The sequence below is a fragment of the Protopterus annectens genome, chromosome 11.part0 (genome assembly GCF_019279795.1).
Source record: "Protopterus annectens isolate FY-2018-M chromosome 11.part0, PAN1.0, whole genome shotgun sequence".
Taxonomy (NCBI): domain Eukaryota; kingdom Metazoa; phylum Chordata; order Ceratodontiformes; family Protopteridae; genus Protopterus; species Protopterus annectens.
The window spans coordinates 815,219,761-815,243,515 of NC_056745.1; the positions used below are offsets into that span (position 1 = coordinate 815,219,761).

At 39.2% G+C, this 23,755-nt stretch overlaps 1 protein-coding gene across 1 annotated transcript in view; it reads right to left on the reverse strand.

Moving 5' to 3' along the window:
• Positions 1–23,755, reverse strand: part of PIK3C2G (phosphatidylinositol-4-phosphate 3-kinase catalytic subunit type 2 gamma) — a 1,120,359-nt gene that overhangs the window by 856,329 nt on the left and 240,275 nt on the right. The window contains exon 7 of the mRNA XM_044087254.1: positions 10,673–10,767. Coding sequence (XP_043943189.1) covers positions 10,673–10,767 — 95 coding nt within the window. The remainder of the gene's footprint in view (positions 1–10,672; positions 10,768–23,755) is intronic.

The window sequence follows — 23,755 nt, forward strand, 5'->3', positions numbered from 1 at the left end:
ACTCCTGTGAGTTCGACGATGTAATATAGACCCACACAGATGACCAGGTTGCTGCCTATAGAAAACTTCTAGTGTCCACCTTTCAAAAAAAGCCACATTAGTTAGCCAGGTATCAAGTAGAATGGGCCATGACTTTCCTGGAAGTAACTTATTATGGTGAAAATAACAAAAAGTAATAGCATGGGACAAACATTTAGAAATAGTCTGTAAAAACACTGGTTGTCTTTTCTTTTTACCTTCATAAGAGACAAACAATTGATCAGATATCCTGAATGATTTTGTTCTACACTGCTTGTCCTTTCTTCTTATTTTCATAAGAGACAATTGATCAGATGTTCCAAAGGATTTTACTCCATCAATATAGTATCTGAGTTTATGGACATCCAGAATGTGACGAATTCTCATCCCTCATTTTTAGGCTCTGTAAAGAAGACAATGAGATGCATAGCTTACATTAGTGTAAACTGCAAAATGACCTTAGACATAAAAGAAATATTTATTCTCAAAATGACCCCATCCTTATGGAAAATGAGATAGGGATGACTCACCATAAGAATATGTAGCTCAGATACTCTTCTTGCAGAAGCCGTAGAAATAAGTAACACTACTTTCCAAGATAGGAACCTCAAATCAGCACCAAGAGGAGGCTCAAAAGAAGACAGTGCAAGTTTTTCCAAGACAAAATTATGATCACAGGCAGGTGTCATCTGTCTGCTAGGTGGACAGATAGGTAACACCTCTTTCAGAAACTGTTTTATCTGAGGTAAAGTAAATAGGGGACTCCAGGGGCAGACAAGCAGAAATAGCTGATAGATAAATCATGATACGTGAATAAGAAAGGGCAGATGATAATAATTCACACAAATACTGATAAATACATGAGTCTGAGCCTTAAAAGGATGCTGGCTCTTGGACTGGCACCAACTACAAAATATTTTCCATTTATTCATATATGATTTTGTAGTAGCAAGTTTGTTTTTCTTCTTTAACTCATTCAAGCCTATAGCACCTTTTTTGTATTCTTCCAGTTAACCTTCATAGCTCCTTATGACACCCAGACCTTTCTTGGGTTTGATTTTTTAACTAAGTGACTTACCTGCTTATAATACGCAGAAATAGAAAGGGCAAGGATTCATTAATAAAATGACACTGTTGTTGTGTCTTTCGGCTTTTCCCGGTTAGGGGTTGCCACAGTGGAACTCCGGTCCGCTAATGATTGGCAATAGATTTTTACATGCTGAGTTGCCAGCTCTGACGCACAACCTTCAACGAAGGTACACCCATTCATGCATGTCTCCACACAGAAGATGCTCTAGCTGAGAATCGAACAGGACGTCTTAGTGTAAGGCGACAACGCTACCGTAGCACCACCACCGCAGTACTTGACACTAAGATTATTAATCTAGGATGTCCTGCAGTAGAAAAGCCTTGATTATATTATGCTTTTTAAGTTGATTTTTCAGAAAATGCTCTGGAATGCAAGGATGTGCGCAGGCATTAAGAGGTACAACATTCCACACCACATAGGTGTTAAATAGTTGATACCAGATGTATGCTGTCAAGAAAAAAAGTGCCTAAAAGGTATTAACATTCTATAATCCAGGCAGTCAACTGCAGAAGAAGAATATTGGGGTGTATCAGACTCTCTTGATCATGTGTTAAGTCCATTCTTTGAGAAAGATTGTAACAACTTTTCTTAGCCAATTTTAAAAGAACAGAGAACCATTGTTACTTATGCCAAAAAATGAATTTACCATGATTATCTCTGGAAAGTCCTTCTGAATTTTGAAAAAAAAAAACCTGATTATGAGATAAAAGGGTGGAAAAGCATACAGGAGCATTCCTATCCATGAGAATGAAAACACATCTCTCTTCCAGGCCTGCTTGTGTAAGTTTCTGGAGCAGAATTCCATTAACTGTCTATTTTGACTAGTGACAAACAGATCTAGTTGAGGACTTACCCACAAATGGGACAATTCCTGGAAGACCCCCAGGATCAACTGCCATTTGTGAGAATCTGTCATGGTACTACTCAGCTTGTTTGTCACAAAGTTTTCCTTTGGCAAAATGTGTGTAGCCTGGAGGGGTGAAGTGAACTGAGTTGCTAGACCTTAAATTACTATAACTATTTTACTAAGGTTGTAGGATCTGTTTTCCCCTTGTTTTTTATGTACCTCATCACTATGATAATGTTACTGATTAATAAGAGAGGGCCTACAATCCAGAGATCATTCAGAGATTTGACAGCACTTTAAGAGACCATTTCCTTAACATTTATGTGTTTTGACTTGTCTTGTATGTTCCACAGACTCTATACTTTCACCCTCCTTGGACAGTGCTCTTCAAGCAAAATCTGAGGGAATCTGTCTTTAAAGAATGAGTTGGACTTGGCAAGGGAGAAAAGAAGACCTGGACTGAGAGACAAGTTATTTCCTCCCCAGTGATTCAACTCCCTTTTTACAAACCCCAGCACTGGAATTTAAAATGATAGAGAGTGCTGGTGTTGAGTGCAAACTGACTTGACAAATCACTGAATCTTTCTCATGGGAAGTTAGGCAAAGGGGATCATGATATAGAATTCTGCAATATTTTTTGTAAGATTCTTAAGTCTGATTTGAAACTATCAGAAATTGTTGCCTGCAATTATTCAGTTTGTCTTGATATAGAAATGACACCTTAAGTTTTGTATCTAGAATACATTGTAGAAACATTACCTCATGAGAAGGAATGAAATAAGATTTGACTCCGTTCACCTGAAATCCCAGGCTGAAAAAAGGTTTAGTATGCAAGCTAGAGATTTTTGACAAGCTGTGAAAGAATCTAAACATATTAGGCAATCAACTAAATAAGGGAGATGTGAATGACCTACAACCTGCAATTGGCTATAACAGGAGTCAGACACTTTTGAAACACCCTCAAAACTGTAGATAACCCAAAGGGCAATGCAGCAAAGAAAAATATCAAGCCTGATAGAGAGAAACACAAAAAGTGCCTGATTGTTTCTGAATGGACTATGATGATGAGGCACTTTTAAATATAAAACTAGAACAAAACTAAAAGGAGGAATTTGAGGTAACTGGACTGTAGATAAAGCATTGTGGGCTTTGCAACGATGATATTAAGGTTTGCAAAGGAAAGGTCTAGAAGAGGTCCCCAAGAATTTTCTTTCTTTAAGGGCAAAAAGATTCTTGAATAACATAATTTTCCTGTTTGGTCTGAGAGAATAGGTTGTACCACACCTGAGTCAGTATATGGTTTAGAACAGGAGAGAACAGGGTAGTTTGTTTAGGAGGATGTGGAAAAACCCCTTGAAACTGAGGAATGGAATCCCATGTCAGCTGTAAATTTATAGAACGATTCACAAAACCCTACTGTCTGAAGTTATCTGGTGCCACAGAGGGTAATGAAGACGCAAACTCTTGGATAGATTTATGGGGTAGTCATTGAAGGGGGAAATCCAGTATAGTCATATAGTTAGTCTGCCTTTTTAAGCTGTCCCTGGTTCTGTGAGGATCATCCTTTCTTCTTTGACCCTCCCTGCAACTGATTTTTCAAATTCTGGGTTCCTGAACCTTGCTGAGTATGCTATCTGTGCTTTATGAAAGGAAAGCTTGAAATGTATGAAAAGTACCGAATATTTATTTATCTATTTTGGGAAAGGAAAGTTGAAATATCTGTGTACTCCCCTAGTTAGTGTGAATTAATTGAGATGTACCTCTCTGGACTAAATGAAGAGAGACATGACTGAGCTCTCAGACTATGTGTCTCAGGTAGGCATGACTATAGCCTTAAGCAGCATTTTACCTTCACCTAGGATGATGCCTCAATACAAGCAAAAATGATTGACTTCAATAATTGACGAAGCTTCTGGTGCCATTCTAAGGGGATCCAGTATCTGTCAGCCTGGGATGACATGATCAACAGACCTCAATGCTTTGCCAGAAATGGTCTTCGTCCGTCACCCCTGTGATTTTGGCTACAGGTTAAGGCTCTTGTCACCCCCATAGCTCCTTTCTTAGGCAGTGTCTCAAGGACAAAACTCCCAACATAAAAACTCCATCTAAAATCAACCTCAAGGTTATGCTGCTAAACACAAGGAACCTTAACATGAAACTGTACTCACTGGAAGCAGTCCTCACCTTGAAAGATGAAGACATTTGTGCAGTCACGGAGGCCTGGTTCAAGGCTGTGGACAGCACCACAGCCATACTGGGTTACACCTTCTTCCACACATTCAGACCACTAACTGAAGGAGCAAAAGCAAAAGGAGGCAGTATATCAATATTCATTAAAGATAAATACACCTGCAGATTGGTTAAACAGTATGATTCCCTAGAGATACTTCGGGTGCAATTAGCTGTTGGTAGGACACCTATTCAAGTCATTGCCAGCTACAGGACCCCCTGCATGAATCAATACACCAACTCTGCCTATTTGGATCTACATAAATCTATCAAGATACATCTGAACACTGTGGGTTTGGGTGACTTTAATTACCCATCCCTTGATGGGGTAAATTATTTAGCTCAAACTCACTTGTCTAAAGGTTCCTCAACTCAGCTAACTCCAATGCCCTGGACCAGCTGGTTGTCACCACCACAAGGGGTGCCAACATCCTGAATCTGGTACTTACCAATATGGGGGACTGTAGTACCCCCACTGTGAGTTCCTCTCTGGTGACATCTGACCACATACAGTCTCATTTGAAGAAACTTTCACACCTAACCCCCCCCCCCCAGCAGTAACTAAACTATAAAACTTCTCCAAAGCAGAGTATAACTTGTAACAGTATGGTATAAATAGCTTCACTGCACCCCCCCCCCCATCAGATGGAACTGGCAACTATGCTAAGTTCTATACCAATGCTTTATACAACTTGGCCATACCTGATAGGACCAAAACAAGCTCCACTAGGAAGAGCAAACCAGGTCTATATTATTTGAACAAAAGTTCAAAATGTTGATCGCTGTAAACAGCGAAAATGCTGGACATCAGTGTTTGTTTTGTGAGATTGCGGTACAGTGAAGATCGGGAAATTTGCCCTTTCCTCACTGTAGTGCGATCTCAGAGTTGGTATATATAATTAGTGGGGGGTGTGGGGGCCCAGCCCCCCACAATACAGGATTCGATGTCCGGCATTTTCGCTGTTTACAGTGATTGATATTTTGAACTTTCATTCAAATAATATAGACCCAAGCAAACCTGCCTGGTGGACAACTGCCATTAACAGGATTTAAAATAACGTGAAGAAATTGCTATCTAAGAGTAAGAGGGAGTGAGCCCTAAACTGGAAACACTTCCTCCTCAGCTTAAACAAAAAAATAAGACTTCCTTTGAAGTCCTCCAAAGTAAACTATGAATCCAAATTACCTTCCTCAACTAAGGACAACCATAAATCATCCTTTAGTTACATCCATAACCTAAAAGGAAAGGTGCAAATTTCTGCCAATCTGGTAGTTAATGATACCACAATTTACTAAGCCTATGGACATAGCTAACTTGTTGGCCAACAGGTTCTGTGAAAACTTTACTCCTCTGTCCCCACCAAACGTAACCCATGTCATCTCTACCACCTGTCCCCTATCTTATTTCTCCAAAGAGCAGGTTGGAAATGCCCTTTCTAAGGCCACAAACATAGTATTTATTGGACCTGATAACATCCCAGGCTGTGTCCTACATGGGCTCCAATAAGAATTAGCAACACCACTGGGTACTCTTTTCAGTCATTGTCTAAGCACCGGCTTCATCCCAGCTGAATGGAAAATGGCCACCGTTATTCCCTTGCACAAGGGTGGTGCTCCACTGACCCTGGAAACCACAGTCCTGTTAGCTTGACTAGCCTTATCTGCAAGGCCATGGAGTGAATCATCATGGTCCTTATCAACAAAGATATAGGTAATCTCCAAACACTTGACCATACTCAGTTTGGATTTGTCAAAGGGAGATCATTCCTGTTAAACCTGGTGAACTTCTTCAAGACAGTCACTAAGGCCCTGGATGTTGGGAAATCTGTGCATACAGCCTACCTAGACTTAGCCAAGGCTTTTGATACTATCCCCCACTCAAGCATCATTGACAAACTCACCAAGCTAGGTATCAAACCTTATGTCATTAGATGGGTCGCTAACTGGTTCACTGACAGAACACATATAGTCAAAATGGGGGAATCCACCTCCAACAGCAGACCTGCAACCAGTAGTGTTTCACATGGATCAGTCCTGGGACATCTACTGTTTGGAATCTATTTCTCTGAAGTACAAGCAAAAACTAAAGGTCTGTGGATAACACATTGTTTTGATGACTGCAAACTGGGAGCAGTCATAGTATCTCCAAATTATGTCAACATCCTACAAGAGGGTCTTACACAAACAAATGACTGGTGACAAAGTCATGGCCTTAAACTCAATGCAAAAAAAAATGTGTTATCATCCCTTTTGGTAAGAGGAATGTTCCTGCTAACTACCACATCAACAGCAACACTCTAAGTACACACTCAGTGGTGAGAGTCCTGGGCACACAGACTGACAGCAACCTTACTTTTGATCACCATGTCTGCACAGTGGGAACAAGGGCATTCTGTTATGCTCATATCATAAGTAAGGGCATTACCTCTAGTAAACAAGAAATTATAACCTCCTTATACTCTTCCCTTACCAGGCCAATAATTGAGTACAATGCCTCTTTTGGTATGTACCTTTCCAAGCATCTGCAGCAATTGGAGAAATCACAAAGGTTCCAAAAAAACAACAATTCAAGGTATTCAGCATCTGTCCTATGTGGATCATCTGAAATCACTCTTACTTTATTCTGTTTCATACAGACTACTCAGAGGCAATCTCTGCCTTGCATAAAGGTAATCTCTGACACTGCTTTATTGGAAAAGCTGCATATCCACAAGTCAAATGGTACGCAGGTTACTCGCTCTAAAGACCTTAACCTTCAATGTGACATTAATAGAACCTGCTGGAGGGACAGATTTGTCTCTCAGAGGTTACCACACCTTTGTAACAGACTCCCACTTCATGATAGAGTACCTCATTGGCCTCTTCAAATGCAATCTGGACAATTGGATGGGTGACTGTAAACTCACCTCAGGGGTTCCACTTGTGTCACTCTTGGACTGGGGCAATAAGTACTGATAGTGGAAATAAGGCTACAACTTGGCTAGGCTTGTAAAGGCCCTAGGGCCATTATTCCAGTAATTTCCTGCCCTAGAGAGATGTAAGGGCAAAGCACAAAACTGAAAATGTGAGGAAGCAAAAGAAAAAAGTAAAAATGTCCTGAACTGAGGGTGAATAGGATTTTTTAGGTAGGTATCTTTGATGTCCAAAGACACCATGAATGCTTGGGGAAGAATAAAGGGTATAAAAGTGTGCAAAGTCAGCATCTGAAAGGAGGGAACTTTTAGGAAGGTGTTTAAATGGGAATGGTCCAGGATGGGTTTCCAAGGGCCATCCTACTTGGAAACCAGAAAGATCCTGGAGTAGAATCTTTTTTCCAGTTGAGAGGAGGAGACCTCTTGAATCATCCCCTGGAAGAGAAGACCAGAAATGATTTGAGGGAAAAATCCCAATTGATCTTTCAGTGGTTATGGGATACCTCTGAAGGAGGGAAGAGTCTCCCAAACCATGAAATGTCCTTTTTGGATGATCGAGAGGACCCATGAGTCCTGGGTGAACCGATTTCAAACAGGAAGAGAGAGAAAGGTGAGGGGACAGAGAAATGGATGGCCCTGGAGGCAGATAATCACAGTCTACCAGGTTTGGAGTGGGACTGAAAAGGCTGTTTCTGAGAAGGTGTGGATGGTGTAGACTTTGAAGGAGCTTGTTTCCAAGAGCCTCTCTTACTTTTAGAAGAAGAAGTCATAACTGGTTTCCTAACAGAAGCAGTCTTTGCTGGTTAGTTCCTCTAGGACCTGGGAACAGGAGAAACTGGGATATGTTTAGGTCCTTGAGCTCCTTGACGTTTTCTTGTAAGGATTTAAAAGGTCTGCAGCCGAGCTGCCAAATAAGTCTTTATGTCCAGAGGGGCATCCATCAGTTTGCCCTTGATATCATCAGGTAGCGGTTGTAACCTGAGCCAGGAATATCTCCTCAGGACTGACCTGGAGTCAGCCGCCCTGGCTGAGGCATCTGTGGCATCATAACTGCCCTTCATAGAATGTGTAGTAACCTGGCCAGAAGATTTGAGGATGGCGGACAGTTTAGCCTTGGTAGGAGGGTCTGGAAGCTCTGAGTGGAGCTTTCCTGCATCTGATAGGAGAGATAGAGAGTATTTGGCCATGTGGATTTGATAATTAGTTGCCCTAAAGGTCAGAGTGGAAGAGGTGTAAATTATTTTCCCAGTCTCTCCATTACTTTGCTGTCTTTAACAGAGGGTAGTAAAGAATAAGAGAGCAGTACTTTGAAAGCCTTACCATCTGAGATTATATCTGCAGAAGAGTCTTTGAAGAGGAATTTAGAGTCCTCAGGCACCTTGTAAAACCTATCAGGACACTTGGGAGCAGGAGGTTAAGAGTCTGGGTATTTAGATGCATTGTAAAGGCATCTAAGGAAGCTGGTGGAACTGTGGGAATGGCAGAAGGGGATGGAGAATCCATGTGCAAGAGATCATAATATCTCTTTTGTATGTCTGAAACTTGACAGCAGACCCATTTGAAAAATTCTTTTATTTGTAGGATACTTTCCCCAAAGCTAATATCCACACAGGGGAATCTGTACCATTAGACTCCTCCTCTGGAGAAGCATAACCCAGAGGGGAAGGTATTTTGGTGGAGTAAGTCAAAGATTCATCTCCTGAAGATTCCGCTTCATCTGAGGAGGAGTCAGCAAATGTCCACCTGAAAGGAGTGGATAGAGAGAAGGCCTGAAGGGGAACAGAAGAAGGAAATGGCTGATGCAGGGCCATGAAGGCATTGAAGGGGCTTTGTGAAAAAAGCTTGCTAATCAAGAGCTTATTCCTGTGGAACAGGAGCAATGTGTTTAGTTTTTAGCATTTTCTTCTTGGGAGCTTCCATGTAATAGAAAGTGGATGGGCCTGACATTGGCATGCACTCCATGATGTCCATATGCACTTCCGCCTACACAGTGATTTGGGTGATGCCACATGGGCCTTAAGAAATTACAAGCCATGGTTCCCCTCTTTCACTGAGTTGGATGCCTGCAATTCCCTCGCGGATGTGCTGGTAGACTCCTTCAGGACTTCCTCTGTGGTAACCACTGAAGAGACATTCCACCAACTCTAGTGCATCCTCTGGGCCTACATTGGTCTCGGGAGGGATGTCCAGAAGAGAGGGCACAGCCAGAAGATCGGGTTGAGGTTTCTTGGCCTTTTTTGATTATAGCTTGTCCGAAGGACCCAACGTAACCTCCATCTCATGCGCTAAACATTTAAGATGCTGGTTCTATAAGTAAAGCTTAAGGGAAGCTAAACAGATCCTAAGGGTTTTTTGGACAAATGACTTACAAATAGCACAAGTAGTATGGTCATCATCTGGGCTTAGACAGATCAAGGAGAGGTCACATTGACACTTGCCCTTCCTAGTTGACATCAAATCACCCAAAACCAAACAGTAGCCAACATTTTTAAAGAAGAAAAACCCGTATGGGGTACTTATCTGAACCACTAATCTGGTGAGCAAACATCTAAAGCAAGTGATCAGACAGGCAATAGAAAAGTTCTGAGGTTGGTACGTGCTGATGTTCACTTTACACCTGACGTCTCTTTATGGCTGATATACATGAGATGATGTGTGGCATCGCACGTACCTTACAGTAGCATTTAGACTTTTGCATACCGGATGGATGGATGAGTCAGCCAAAGGTAGACTCCCTAATGTGATGAATACTGCAGCATATGAATAGAAGGACATCTATTCTCTTACAGAGAGAGGAATTTTGCCTTTATTTTATGTATCCCTTACAGAGACCGAGAAGGAGAAAAAGAGAGAGATACTTCTATTTGTTTTATTCTTTCAGGTGTCATTAAGGTGCTTAGAAATCTTGTCTTTTGCCCTCTTTTCAGTATATGATCATGGAGCTCTGTGTACTATGAAGATCTTTATAATTCTGAAATATTTCTGAATAAATAATTAAAAATTGTCTATGCAGTGCCTCTCAAAAGTTGTGTCTTAATTTTACAGTCAGTAAAAAATAAGCCGTAAAAGTATTACTTTCAAAATGATGGAATGTTGTCAAAAGAATTATACATCACATACTTTGATAATTTGTGGACTGATAGTCATACTTCAACTGTTCCTACATGCAGGCTTTACATTTCAGAACTATAGCAAATGTCAACAACCGAACAACCCAGAAGAAGATACAGGAGCAAGTAATCTCACAGAAATGTTGACCCATTTCAGCTCTATTTGAGTCTTTTCATGAATGACTTAGTATAATAAAATGATTGTTATTTGATTAATCTCTGATCTTACACTTAGTACATGAAGAACAACTGCTAATAACTAAGGCTGAATTCTGATCAAAATAAAAGGCCTCCCTACTTTAACTTTCTGCTATGTATAACAAGTATGAAAGCGCATGCCTGACTGTTTTGACCCAAGGCATTATCTGTTTCTGCAACTATTGAAGCAGTACTCCTTTGTGGTAACCTTAAAAAATAACCATGAAAAAAAGATATTGGTCATTATTAGATGCATCGATAGCCTTACCAATAAAAATGATGTGCAAATCTGACACTTTGTAGTGAGCGCTCCAGCAGTAGTTTTACTAGTGGACTTTCCAGATCCCATTCAGTCTTGATGGCCTTTATCAGATTAAACAGAAAACAAAATATGCGCATTAAGAAAAGATCGTTGACAATGTATTCCATCCTTCGGAATGCATACTGATATAAACATATATGCTCTGGAATACTAGACAGAAAGTGACACTATTAATTTAGACTGTGGCCTCACTTTATTTTTTAACCTGTTATTCCATTTACACAAATACTGTAAATTTTCAAAATACTTAACTTTTAATGTCAACTGTTACGTAAATTATTCTGTGATATAACATTTTTTTTCTCTCAGAAATTATGTTTTTCACCACAGAAAAAATATGTATACTCTGCATAAAGTTTCTGAATATTTTGTAGCTGTTCTGTGATTATAGGTTTTGTACACATATAAACTGCAGGAAATCATATTGGCTTGCTAAGACCCCACAAAAGGCGAAATAAGAACAATGATAACATAGACTATACAACAGTCACCAATATCTCACAGAATTACTGTAATTACTTTTAATGGATCAGTGTAATTGCATATAATGAATAGACAACAGTACATTTAAGCTATCCCAACTGTGCCATGGTTGAGAACTCTGTAACTGATATTGCTGTTTTCACAGATCTATCTTAATTTTCTATAATGACTACATGTAATTGTAATGATTGTATATACAATTTACTGCTGTTTTCTCTCAGGTTTCCTCAGCTAAAAGAATTGTGTCTACAGTGTCTGTCTGAAAACTAAACTGACAAAGTCAGCATATGTTTAACTAGACAAAAAGGTAGACAGCAGCTATTTTGAATCTTAAATGAATGTAGTAAGGCAACAGTAGGCCCCTGATAGTGTCAGTGTAAGGGTTTTCCTCTTTGTTCCAGCAGAGAATGTCTTATTTTATGGCTATTTTCTAATGCCAGTGGCACAAAAAATGAATGATAAAATAATAAACAGTAAAATCATACATTTATGACATTTATGAACAAATAACCGTAGCATAATATTACCACTAAAATAGTTTTAAGATGACACAAAAGAGAGATTGAGATGTATTTATTTTATGGCTTCTCTACAATTCGTGATGCATTTTAAATAGAGTTGGAAACATAACAAAACTGGAGTTGGTAAGATGGCACCACTGTAGCTGGATGACTCTGTATACTGCTTCATTTTGTAGTATCTTATTTCTTTTTTTTCACATACATGGGGCCAGTTTGGCATAGTTATGCATTAGAAATGCTGATAAAAGCAAGAACAGAGTGAATAACCACATGTTGTTCCTGCTGGTGTCAAGGACTTGGATTCAGAAAGAATTCTTGCTCTAGTGCAAACTGCACAGACCAAACATTCCAGTTTACACAATTACAGAAAATCCATTTCAGGGACAGGTTTAAATGCAATGAAGAAGGCCTCGTTAATGGGTAATTTGCATGTGTTTGAATAAGGTGTAATTACAGCCTGTGATAATCGATGCCTTTCAGAGGTAATTACCACTGGCGATCCATGCTTTGTATTGGCACAGACATCCTCACGTACTTTCCCACACACATGCAGTCATTCATACACACACACACACACACACACACGCACACACACACACACACACACACACACACACACACACACACACACACACACACACACACACGCACACACGCACACACGCACACACACACACACACACACACACGCGTACATGCATACATGCACGCACGTGCGTGTGCACAGACTCACACACACACACACACACACACACACACACACACACATGCACACATGCACACACACAAAATCATCCAATACCACACACACACAAAATCATCCAATACCACACATACGTTCAGAGGTAAAGTACTAGGCTACCTGCCCCTTGTGGGCCATTTTATGCCTAGCTAATTTCCCTTTTGGTTCTTAACTTATCCCATTTGGTGTTAAACTGGCTTTAACCACCCCATGGCTGATAATTATGCATTATCCCTAGAGAAAATAATTGGTATCATGCCATAGATAATTTGAGGGATCCATACATAGGATAAAGAACTTGGGAACCTCCTCTATCCATTAGTGATACAGGAAGCAGTTCCTTAGGTTAAGTTTCTATTTACCATCCATACATTTAAGCTGTGATTGAATACAGATAAGGATGAGCTTTATTTTATATCAATGGGTAGTCTGCTCTAGAGAAGTGATATCCTCTGTGAGCTATAGCTGTCCCACCAAAGTATTCCATTAATGCTGCAGAACAGGTGTAGGTCCATGAAACAACTATTTTTGATGTCATTTGACTTGTTAATGTGCAGCGAATCCATCAGCATTAGGTTGCAGATGCCTTGGTAGGTAAGACCCAGGTCACCTTTTAGCAGTCTACAGGATACTGAGTAGAGTGACAGGGCTTTGAGTAGATCAATATAGGATATATTATTTAGGCCTTGTATCCTTTTAATAAGGTGTCTCTGTGTGCATTCCAGTTGCATGTGTCTGGACAGATATGTGCAAAAGGGGCCACTATACTTAATGACTGGCCTAATGAAAGCTGATTAAAGGGGGACAATGACATCTCTAGTTCTTTTTGTAATACTTTTGTTTATAAGCTGCTTAATATAGAAGGAATTTCTTATGACAGCATGCACATCTCACCTCCTACTCCACCCAAACTCACATGACACATAGCTACATATGCGGAGGTTCTCACCAGAAACATACCTAAACACCAGAGCCTTCCAAACACAAACAAAAGCATACTACACATAATACTTCCACTGCAGAACACATTGCACATAATTGCTCATGCACCAGTATCTCACCAGTCAAATCCTTAAGGCAAAACAAAAAATCAAACATATTAGTCATAGATGATTCCATTGTGAGCCACACTGATGTCCCTCTCACAAGGCTGGATAAGGAAAAGGTCACAGTCAGCTGTCTGTCAGGTGCCAGGATACACCGTATCACACATGCACTCAAGTCTCTCAACAACAGGTACTGTTATGACTCTGTCATAGTCCATGTTGGTGGGAATGATTTGAGATGTACCTCTCTGGACTATATGAAGACAGACGTGACTGAGCTCTCAGACTATGTGTCTCAGGCAGGTATGTTCCTAGCCTTAAGAAGCATTTTACCTTCACTTATGATGATGCCTCAATACAAACAGAAAATGATTAACTTCAATAATCGGCTTAGCTTCTGGTGTCATTCTAAGAGTATCAACTATCTGTCAGCCTGGGATGACATGACTGACAGACCTCAATGCTTTGCCAGAGATGGTCTTCATCTGTCACCCCTGGGATTTTGGCTACTGGCTAAGTCACTTGACACCCCCATAGTATCTTTTTAGGCAGTGTCTCAAGGACAAAAAACCCAATGTAAAAACTCCATCTAAAAACAACCTCAGGGTTATACTGCTAAATGGTAGGAGCCTCAACATGAAACTGCACTCACTGGAAGTTGTCCTCACCTTGGAAGATGCAGACATTTGTGTAGTTATGGAGAACTGGTTGAAGGCTGTGGAGAGCACCCCAGCCATAGCAGGTTACACCTCCTTCCACATGTTCAGACCTCAAACTGAAGGCATGAGACTAATGGAGGCAGTGTATCAATACTCATTAAAGATAAATACACCTCCAGATTGGATAAACAGTATGACTGCCTGCAGACACTTCAGGTGCAGTTAACTGTTGGTAGGACACCTATTCAAGTCATTGCGAGCTGCAGGACACACTCAATGCATCAGGACACCCACTCTGCCTATTTGGATCTACTTGAGTCTATCAAGATACATCTGAATACCATGGTTTCGGACGGCTTTAACTACCCATCCATTGACTGGGTAAATTACTGGTGCACAAATTCACTTGCCCAAAGGTTCCCCAACTTCATTAACTCTAATTCCCTGGACCAGCTGGTTGATACCCCCCACATCTTGGATCTAGTGCTTAGCAATATGGCAGACCACTGTAGCACCCTCACTGTGAGGTCCTTTCTGGTGAGATGTGACCACAAATTAGTCTCATTCAAAGTAACTATCACGAATGACCCCAACCCCCCAGCAGCAACTAAAAAATGTCTCCACCATGGAATAAATAGTTTCACTGTACCTCCACCTTCAGATGGAACTGGCAACTATGTCAAGCTTTAACCAGTGCTTTACATGAACACCTGTATACCTACATTGACTGGGCCATACCTGATAGGACCAAAGCAAGCTCCTCAACGTAGAGCAAACCTGCCTAGTGGCCAACTGCCATTAACAGGTTTTACAATAAGAGGAAGAAATTCTAAGAGTAAGAGGGAGCAAGCCCTCCTAAACTGGAAACACTCCCTCCTCAGCTTAAACAAGCAACTAAGACTTCTTGTGAAGCTCTCCAAAGAAAACTATGTGTCCAAATTAGCTTCCTCAACAAAGGACAACCACAAGGCATTCTATAATTATATCCGCAACCTAAAAGGGAAGGCCCAGATTTGTGCCAAACTGGTGGTTATTAATACCACATATACTGAGCCTGTGGACATAGCTAACCTGTTGGCTGACAAGATCTGTGAAAACTTCATTCCCCTGTCCCTGCCACATGTACCTCATGACATCCCTACCCCTTGTCCCCTACCTTGTATCTGTAAAGAACAGGTCATAAATGCCCTCTCTAAGGCGAAAAGCACAGTATCTATGGGACCTGATAACATCCCAGGCTGCATTCTACATGGGCTCCAACATGAATTAGCAACACCATTGGGTACTCTTTTTGATCACAGTCTAAGTAACAGCTTTGTACCAACTGAATGGAGAGGAGCCAAGCACAAAGGTGGTGCTTCCACTGACCCCGGGAACTATAGACCTATTAGCCTGACTAGCCTTATCTGCAAGGCTATGGAGCAAATCATCATGGACCATATCAACAAAGATATAGGTAATCTCCAAACACTTGACTCTACTCAGTTAGGATTTGTTAAAGGGAGATCATGCCTGTTAAACCTGGTGGACTTCCACGAGACAGTCTCCAAGGCTCTCGATGAAAGGAAATCTGTGTATACAGCCTACCTGGACTTAGCCAAGGCATTTAACACTATCCACCACTCTGGCATCATTGACAAACTTGCCCAACTAGGCATCAACCCTTATATTGTTACATGGGTAGCTAACTGGCTCACTGACAGAACTCATATAGTCAAAATAGGGGACTGCATCTCCAGCAGCAGACCTGTAACTAGTGGTGTTCTACAGAGATCAGTCTTGGGACCTCTACTGTTTGGAATCTATTTATCTGAAGTACAAGCAAAATCTAAAGGTCTGTGCCTGAAAAGATTGCTGATGACTGCAAGCTGGGAGCAATCACTGAATCTCCAAATGATGTCAACATTCTACAAGAGGGTCTTACACAAACAAATGATTGGTGCCAAAAACATGGCCTTAAACTCAATGCAAAAAAATCTATTATTATTATTCCTTTTGGTAAAAGCGATGTTCCTGCTAATTACCACATCAATAGCAATACCTTAAGTATGCACTCACTGGTGAGCGACCTGGGCATACAGGTTGACAGCAAGCTTACCTTTGACCACCATGTCTCCACAGTGGTAAGAAGGGCATTCTTTATTGCTCATATCATAAGTAAGAGCATTGCCTCCAGAAAAAAAGAAGTTATAACCTCCTTGTACTCTTCCCTCATCAGGCCAATAACTGAGTACAACACCCCTGATAGTATGCACCTTTCCAAGCACCTGCATCAATTGGGGAAACCACAAAGGTTCCTCACAAGGAAAATTCAAGGTCTTCAGCATCTGTGCTATGGGGATCATCTGGAATTACTATTACTTTATTCTGTTTTATACAGTCTACTCAGAGGTGATCTCTGTCTTGCATACAAGGCAATGTCTGACCCTGCTTTACTGGAAATGTTGCATATCCGTAAGTCAAATGGTACACAGATTACTCACTCTAAAGACCTTAACATGGTATGTGACATTAATAAAACCTGCTGGAAGGATGGATTTGTCTCCCAGAGGTTACCACACCCTTGGAACAGACTCCCACTTCATGTCGAACAGAGCACCTCTTTGGCCCTCTTCAAACACATTCTGAACAATTGGATACATGACCGTAAATTCACCTCTGGGGTTCCACCTGTGTCCCTCTTGGACAGGGGCAATAGGTGCTGATCATGGAAATAATGGTAAGAACATGGCTAGGCTTGTAAGAGCCCTAGGGCCATTAGCCTAGTAACTTCCTATGATCCTATGACAATGTATACGTGCTGGTTAAAAGCTATTTCACTGCCCACATAAGGTTTCAAATCCTGAGCAACTGGGTCTGTCTTGGGCATATTGCAAATGTGGTAGTTTCCCAGGGCAGATAACTTTCCAAAGGATATTATAATGCATTTTTTTGGCATTTAGTTTCAGTTCATGAGTCTGGTTCCAGCTATTTTATTGGGAAAAACCTTCCAGCAGAATGGCTAAGTCATTTGGGGATTAACTAACTACTCCTAGCGTGCAGTTATCTGAAGCCTTCATCAGCCAGAGCCATTTGGTACAGGCTTCTATTTCAGAGAAGTAGATACCAAACAGGAGAAGCCTCAGCACCAAACCTTGAGGGCCCCATTGGTGACTAGTCTCTTTGTGGAGGTAACTTTCCCTATTCCGATCTCATTTATCCTATTTCTGAGCCAGATGGCAATCCAGCAGGTGACGTAGGTGGTTATTCTAATTTTATTTAGCTTTTTTACTAAACATGATACATCTTCAGAATCTAAAAGAGGCCTTGTATTGTCCTTGAAGGCAAGCTTCATAGGTATGTTAACTCAGAATGATATATATATATATATATATATATATATATATATATATATATATATATACACATATATATATATATATATATATATATATATACACACACATATATATATATATATATATATATATATATATATATATATATATATAGTTATATGTTATAATATACCCGACTCTCTAAATTACCATGCACTACATCAAAGCCCTGACCTAGTCAATGTATGTAGTGTTTTACCTTCAGCCATTGGTTTGGCAACCTTATCAAAGAAGTCCACCGAGATGAGTAAGCATTACCTGTCATTGATGAATCCAATCTGAGATGGATCCATTGTTTTGAGATTCCCTGGCTTACACCCGCAAAGATCATTCATTTCCATGCAGATGCACAAATGCTGCAACACATATACATGCACTCACATATCCCTCACCACTATCTCTCCACTCATCTTCCAAAACCGTTACCTGCAAAATGGTCTCTTCCATTGACAAAAACAGGGTACTGCGTTTTCTTGACCATGTGAATTTCGATGACAGCACAAGGGTAAATAGCATTAATTCCACCACCACCAACACCCACCCATGGAGACAGGGTGGACATGGCTCTGAATCAGAAAGAACATCTACCTGTGGCTGGCTGCCCATTTTAGGGCTTACTGCTGACCATAGGCCTTACTGAATCTGAACCAAGTGTTCCAAAGATTGTAAAGGTTTGGTAGCACATGACTTGATGTTTATCACAGAGGCAGCATAACTACAAACAATAAATGTTGTGGGTGCTCTTGAGAGAATTTGGTCACTGAATGAGTGCATTTTGTAAGAATGTGAGTTATTGTGAAAAGTATGTACAGCTGTATTGTTAGTACATATACTGTATATAAAACAAATTACAAATAATAATATCAGTATGCATCCAACTCTGTTTAAATTCTACTCTGATTGAAAAAAATAATTAACTGGTATACCTAGCCCTTAGGGTACAGGTAACACTGTAAGTAATGTCTTATTTCTTACTTATGTTGGGTTATTTATGACCTAATGAAAATATCAGAGCTGTCTTGTTGTGGCTTGTGGGGATAGACCTGGCCAATGGGTGAATATATTTGACTGTTCACCCTTAAAACTTCTATTGCCAGCGTACTAATATTGATCAGCAAGAAAACTATGGTTTAAATTTACATGTCGTATTAGATGATTTTCATACTTTTCATACAATCAGTTAATTCTATTATTTTCTAGCTAAATACCAAACAAAAAGTTTTTTTTTATGTTTTTGTTTCATTGTGAGGATGCTAGTCTCTGATCTACATCATTAGTAGAATACATCAAATTAATACAGACTCTTGTTATCTGAAAGGCAAACTGTCTTCATTTATTGGTAGCTTCCACTAATTGTATGTAGTGCTTGAAATTCTCTGGCAGCACTTTCAGTCTATAGACAGGTCTATAATAGATAAATGAAAGAGCAGTCGGTGAACGCTCACATGAGCGAAAACGCCAGGAATTGAACTCCTTATTGTGGGGGGCTGCACCCCGCTAACTATATATTCTAACTCTGAGGTCACACTACAGTGAGGAAAGGGCAAATATACCACTCCTCACTGTACCCTGACCCCACAAACACTCTTTCGATTCCTGGCGTTTTCCCTCATGTGATCGTTCGCTGACTTGCTCTTTCAGTTATCTAATATAGACCCGCCTAGACTGCTATATAGAAGAAGTTTTAAGTGGGAAGGGAAATATTTGGTTAGAAAAGTCTAGCAGGATCTGTTTTCATGTGTTTCATCATACATTCTTTATATCAAACTTTTAGTTTGGAAGATCGTTTTGTCAAACTGCTGGTTCATCACAGGATACCAGCATTTGTTTTACATGATCACTGCACAGTGGGGTGTGGGATTTTGCCCTTTCTCCAATGTTTTGAGATTTTGGAGTTGGTATATATAATTAGCAGGGAGTGTCGGTGTATAGCCCCCCAGATGGAGTGTGTGTGGGGGGGCTTGGCCTCTGCATAAAATACTGTTTCTTTCTCTTTTTTTTTTTTCATTAACTGAGTTTTGACCATTTGTGGTTGATGTAGTGCATGTCAATTTAGTGAGTCAACCATACAGTGACAAGTAACTATACATAGATATAGTAGACAGATAGATATAGTTAATATACTTGTGAAACTTGCCCACAAGGATAATACAAGGCCTCTTTTAGATCCTGAACATGTATCAGTTCCACTAGAGTGTCTTAGTCATGCTTTTAATTTTGCTGCATGCTGCACTGTTTACTGCTATGGTTCTTTCAGGCCGGTGTGCTGTGGCTACATATCTGCTGACATATAACAGTCAAGCACAAATAAATACTTTTCTAGGTTATAATAGAATAAGTTGGACAATGTAAGTGGGAAGCAAGGTGGGTGTTTTGTCTCAGTGACTCTACATGGAATTATCACTTTGGATACCAGCTATAAAGAAGCAAATCACTGATTTTATAATTTCATCCAAGAATGTGCATAGTCTGCAGGTAACAATCAAGAAGACAGTATTCTGGTACCTATTTCATAACATATACATTCCTACTTGTCTTATAAAAGAGACTTGTATGTCTTTCACAACATTTGATACCCTGAAATGACAATGGGTTCCTTACATCTTTGCCCCAATCACGACACTTCCTCGTGAATAAAATTAATGAATTGCCTTAAAGTACTGTTCAATAAATATAATATAATAAATTAAAAACACCCTATTCCAATGCATAAAATAATTATTTAAACTAAAATACTAAATGAAAACATTATTAAAAACCTACACTTTTGTTTTTTCTTACACCTGCAACATTTTTACAGCTTAAATATGCTAAAATATTGAAAAAAATTATCACTACAAAAATAATTACACCAACATACCTACAGTGTGCAAGATTTCATTTTCAAAACACTCAATTAACATACTGTCATTAATACCCGGTGGAGTTGTGGCATTTAGCCACAAGGGCCATACCAACTCTTTGAATTGGAGCAATGCATCCAAACTTGATTTATTCTTTTTAATATCATATAAGTACTCTCTGATCCTTTCTTTTAATTTTCTGTTGATTTTGCTGACAAAAAATTCCTCTCATGCTGTACAGTAATTCACCCAAGAGCTATCACAATTGCACCTATTGGTACAAGTGAGGGTCCTATCAAATCCCTTAACTATTGTATATGGGCTTTCCTGAATAAACCTACAAAATTTGCAGGGTCCACACTTAAATGTTTGGTTGATACCATAGTGAGTGTGTTGTAAAGATGTGTTACTTTCTAAAATGTTTGTAGTAGTTTTCCCTTTACTAAAGACAATAACAGGTTGGTCACCTAAAACATTCTTCAAATCACCATTAAAAACCAAATACCAATTTTTCCTTATGGATTCATCATATTTGTACAAAACACAACTAAAAGAAATTATAAATGACCCATTAAATGGAACACTAGTGTGCCTGTTTTCTGCCAGGGTTCGAGAATCAAAACTCTTCCCTTCACCAATTACATTCATAGTTGGTGCAAACCTAGTTTGTCTGTATCTCAAAATTTCTTCCTTAAGCCTGTACAATAAAACACTCGGATATCCCCTATCCAAAAATAAAAAAAGAACACAGAAAATGTAATTCTATTTCAAAAATTTTATCTTCTGTGGTCAAACTAGACAGGTGTACCATCTGCCTTTCACAATTCTTTTTGGTGTAGGGGGATGGCAATTGGCGAAGTGCAAATATGAATTAGAGAGCATCTCTTTAATGAAAACAACAGAAGTGTATATTTTTCAAATAGTGTCTTTGGCTATTGTAACATCCGAATAATTATATCTAAACCCAAAAACAAAATGAAACGAGGGGAAAAACAACCTGGAAAATCAAAAGACTTCAAATGCAAAAACACAAATCCAGCTGTGGGCAGACTCCAACTCAGAAGGGAAACCACACAATAGTATGGAACCACTACAAAATTATTTTTTTGAAGCTAAAACCCTGTGTGATTAGCTTTTTATCTAGAAACTAGACTTCATCAGAATAAAGTAAAGTAATGCAATGATCATTTATATACTGAACCAGTAAATTACATATATGAATTATCAAAGCAGCAAACAATTCCAAGGATACACCAATGGCTGAAAATCCAATGAATTCTCATAAAATTCTCGTAAAAATAAATCCTTTATTAGAGCAGATAATTCAAGAGACAGTAAGCGCTTTCACGTTATATAAATGCTTCTTCAGACTTCAATAGTACTCAATGTGTTTCATACCTTAAATACTAAAATCATTAAACACCTGCAGATAATTAATTAACTAAACAATGATAAAAGATTTTAAAGTGCTAGTGCTCACTAAAAAATACTATAATAAAACAAATTATACATGCACATATAAAAAATCTTTTATAAAAATTTATAAAGCACATCAAAGCACTTTTAATGTTTGAATGCCTTGGCTACCAAGAATGGTTTTAAGGTAATCTTTTCATTTAAACCATACTTGTGTGCTTGCAGCCTAATGATCCATTTATTCTCAGCCTCTATGAATTAATTGAATTAATTAAGTAAAATGCATACTTTAGATAATTTGGATATTTAAACAGCATTTACAGTCTGCTACTGTTTTAAAATCAAGGGATTCTATTTAAAAACATAAGTTACTATTTATATAAAATACAAGTAATTACTGAATCCATTGACATGGTAAGTGAATCTGAGGAAATTGGTGGATGTTTCCCATTGAACCAAAAATGCTTCCCATCGCTTAACAGACCCCTGCCACAAAATTGGTATATCATCCAGGAATCTGTAATAAGCATAAATATGAGAAGCAAGTTCTGATGAAAACACAAATAGCTATTCCCATGCTGCAAATATCTCATTGTTGTACACTGGAGCATATTTCACCCCTACCACTATGCATGAGATTTGATGATAATATTCACCATCAAAGAAAATGTTTGCCAAGACCAGTTCTAATAAGTTGAATATCTTTGGAGTTAAAAGTGTTTTGAACACTTAAAAACTGTCTAAACCACTCTAGTCATACAAAATGTTAACCACATCAAATGTGATGAAGAGAACATTTTCATCATACGCCAGAGTGTTTACATTCCAAAGTACAAGCCAAGAATCTCTCCAGATCTGTGACATAGAATCCAGCAATCCCTTACACTTCATATCACTGAATTTAGCTAAGACCTACTGCATGTGATTATAAGTCTCAAGGGGAGGTGAGGGAACTCTGGTATTTGTCTATTTTTGGGATCCCAAACATTGACGGACTACAGGTTTAGGTACCTTCAAAAATGAAGGGTCTCAGAATCCACAATCCCTTGATAAAATAAATAATTGAGGAAGAAGTCAAGCCAGTTGTATCCTATACTGATTTCATTCCTTGAAACTCTCCTGTAGGTTGTCTCATCTGAGAGTAATTGAAACATTTTACTAGAGTAAATTAAGCTGTCAATAATTACTGCTCCTCCCCCATGTCTGGTTTTATGATACATATATATCCATTCTTGGCAAGATCAATTAAACTTTGCCTTTCATTTGATGTTAAATTTCCTACAGCATATACCTTCAGTGAGGAAAAGTGCCAAAACTGTTCCTCACAGATCCTTTCAAAAACTGCTACACAGGGGTTAACAGGTGGTGTAAACACACTTCTCCTACTCAACATGATGGAAGAAGAAATATAGGGTTTGTCAGAAAAGAAAATTTCAAATTTAAATTTGCAGTCAACAATTTCAACTGAGTTAATGCTTTAACCACATCTTACTCAAAGCTAGGAATAACATTAAACCCCTTTTTGAAAACATTCAATGCACCAGTAGCCACACTTGTATTACATATGTTAAAAACTTTGAAAGAATCATCAGACAATAAACTGAAACTCTCAAAATAGTCACAAGTGCATTCATTCAATGTCTGTTGTTTTTCCCTTTGTCTCATCACTGATAATTCGAGGACCGGTCCCTGATGTGTCCCACATTGGGGGCTGAATAACTGGAAGCCCTGTGCTGTGCTAGTCTCTCTGAACAGCAAATATCAGGATTGTCCAATAAAAGAGACTGAGACTCCTCCTGAAAAATTGCCATCTATAACTAGGATTTCATTGCCAGCAGACAAATGGGAAAAACATCAGTCATGTTACTTTTAGTTAAAGGTGGTCTAGGATATGCTTTTCAACCTTCACACTTGCATTTCTCTCTCTGCAACTTCATTATTT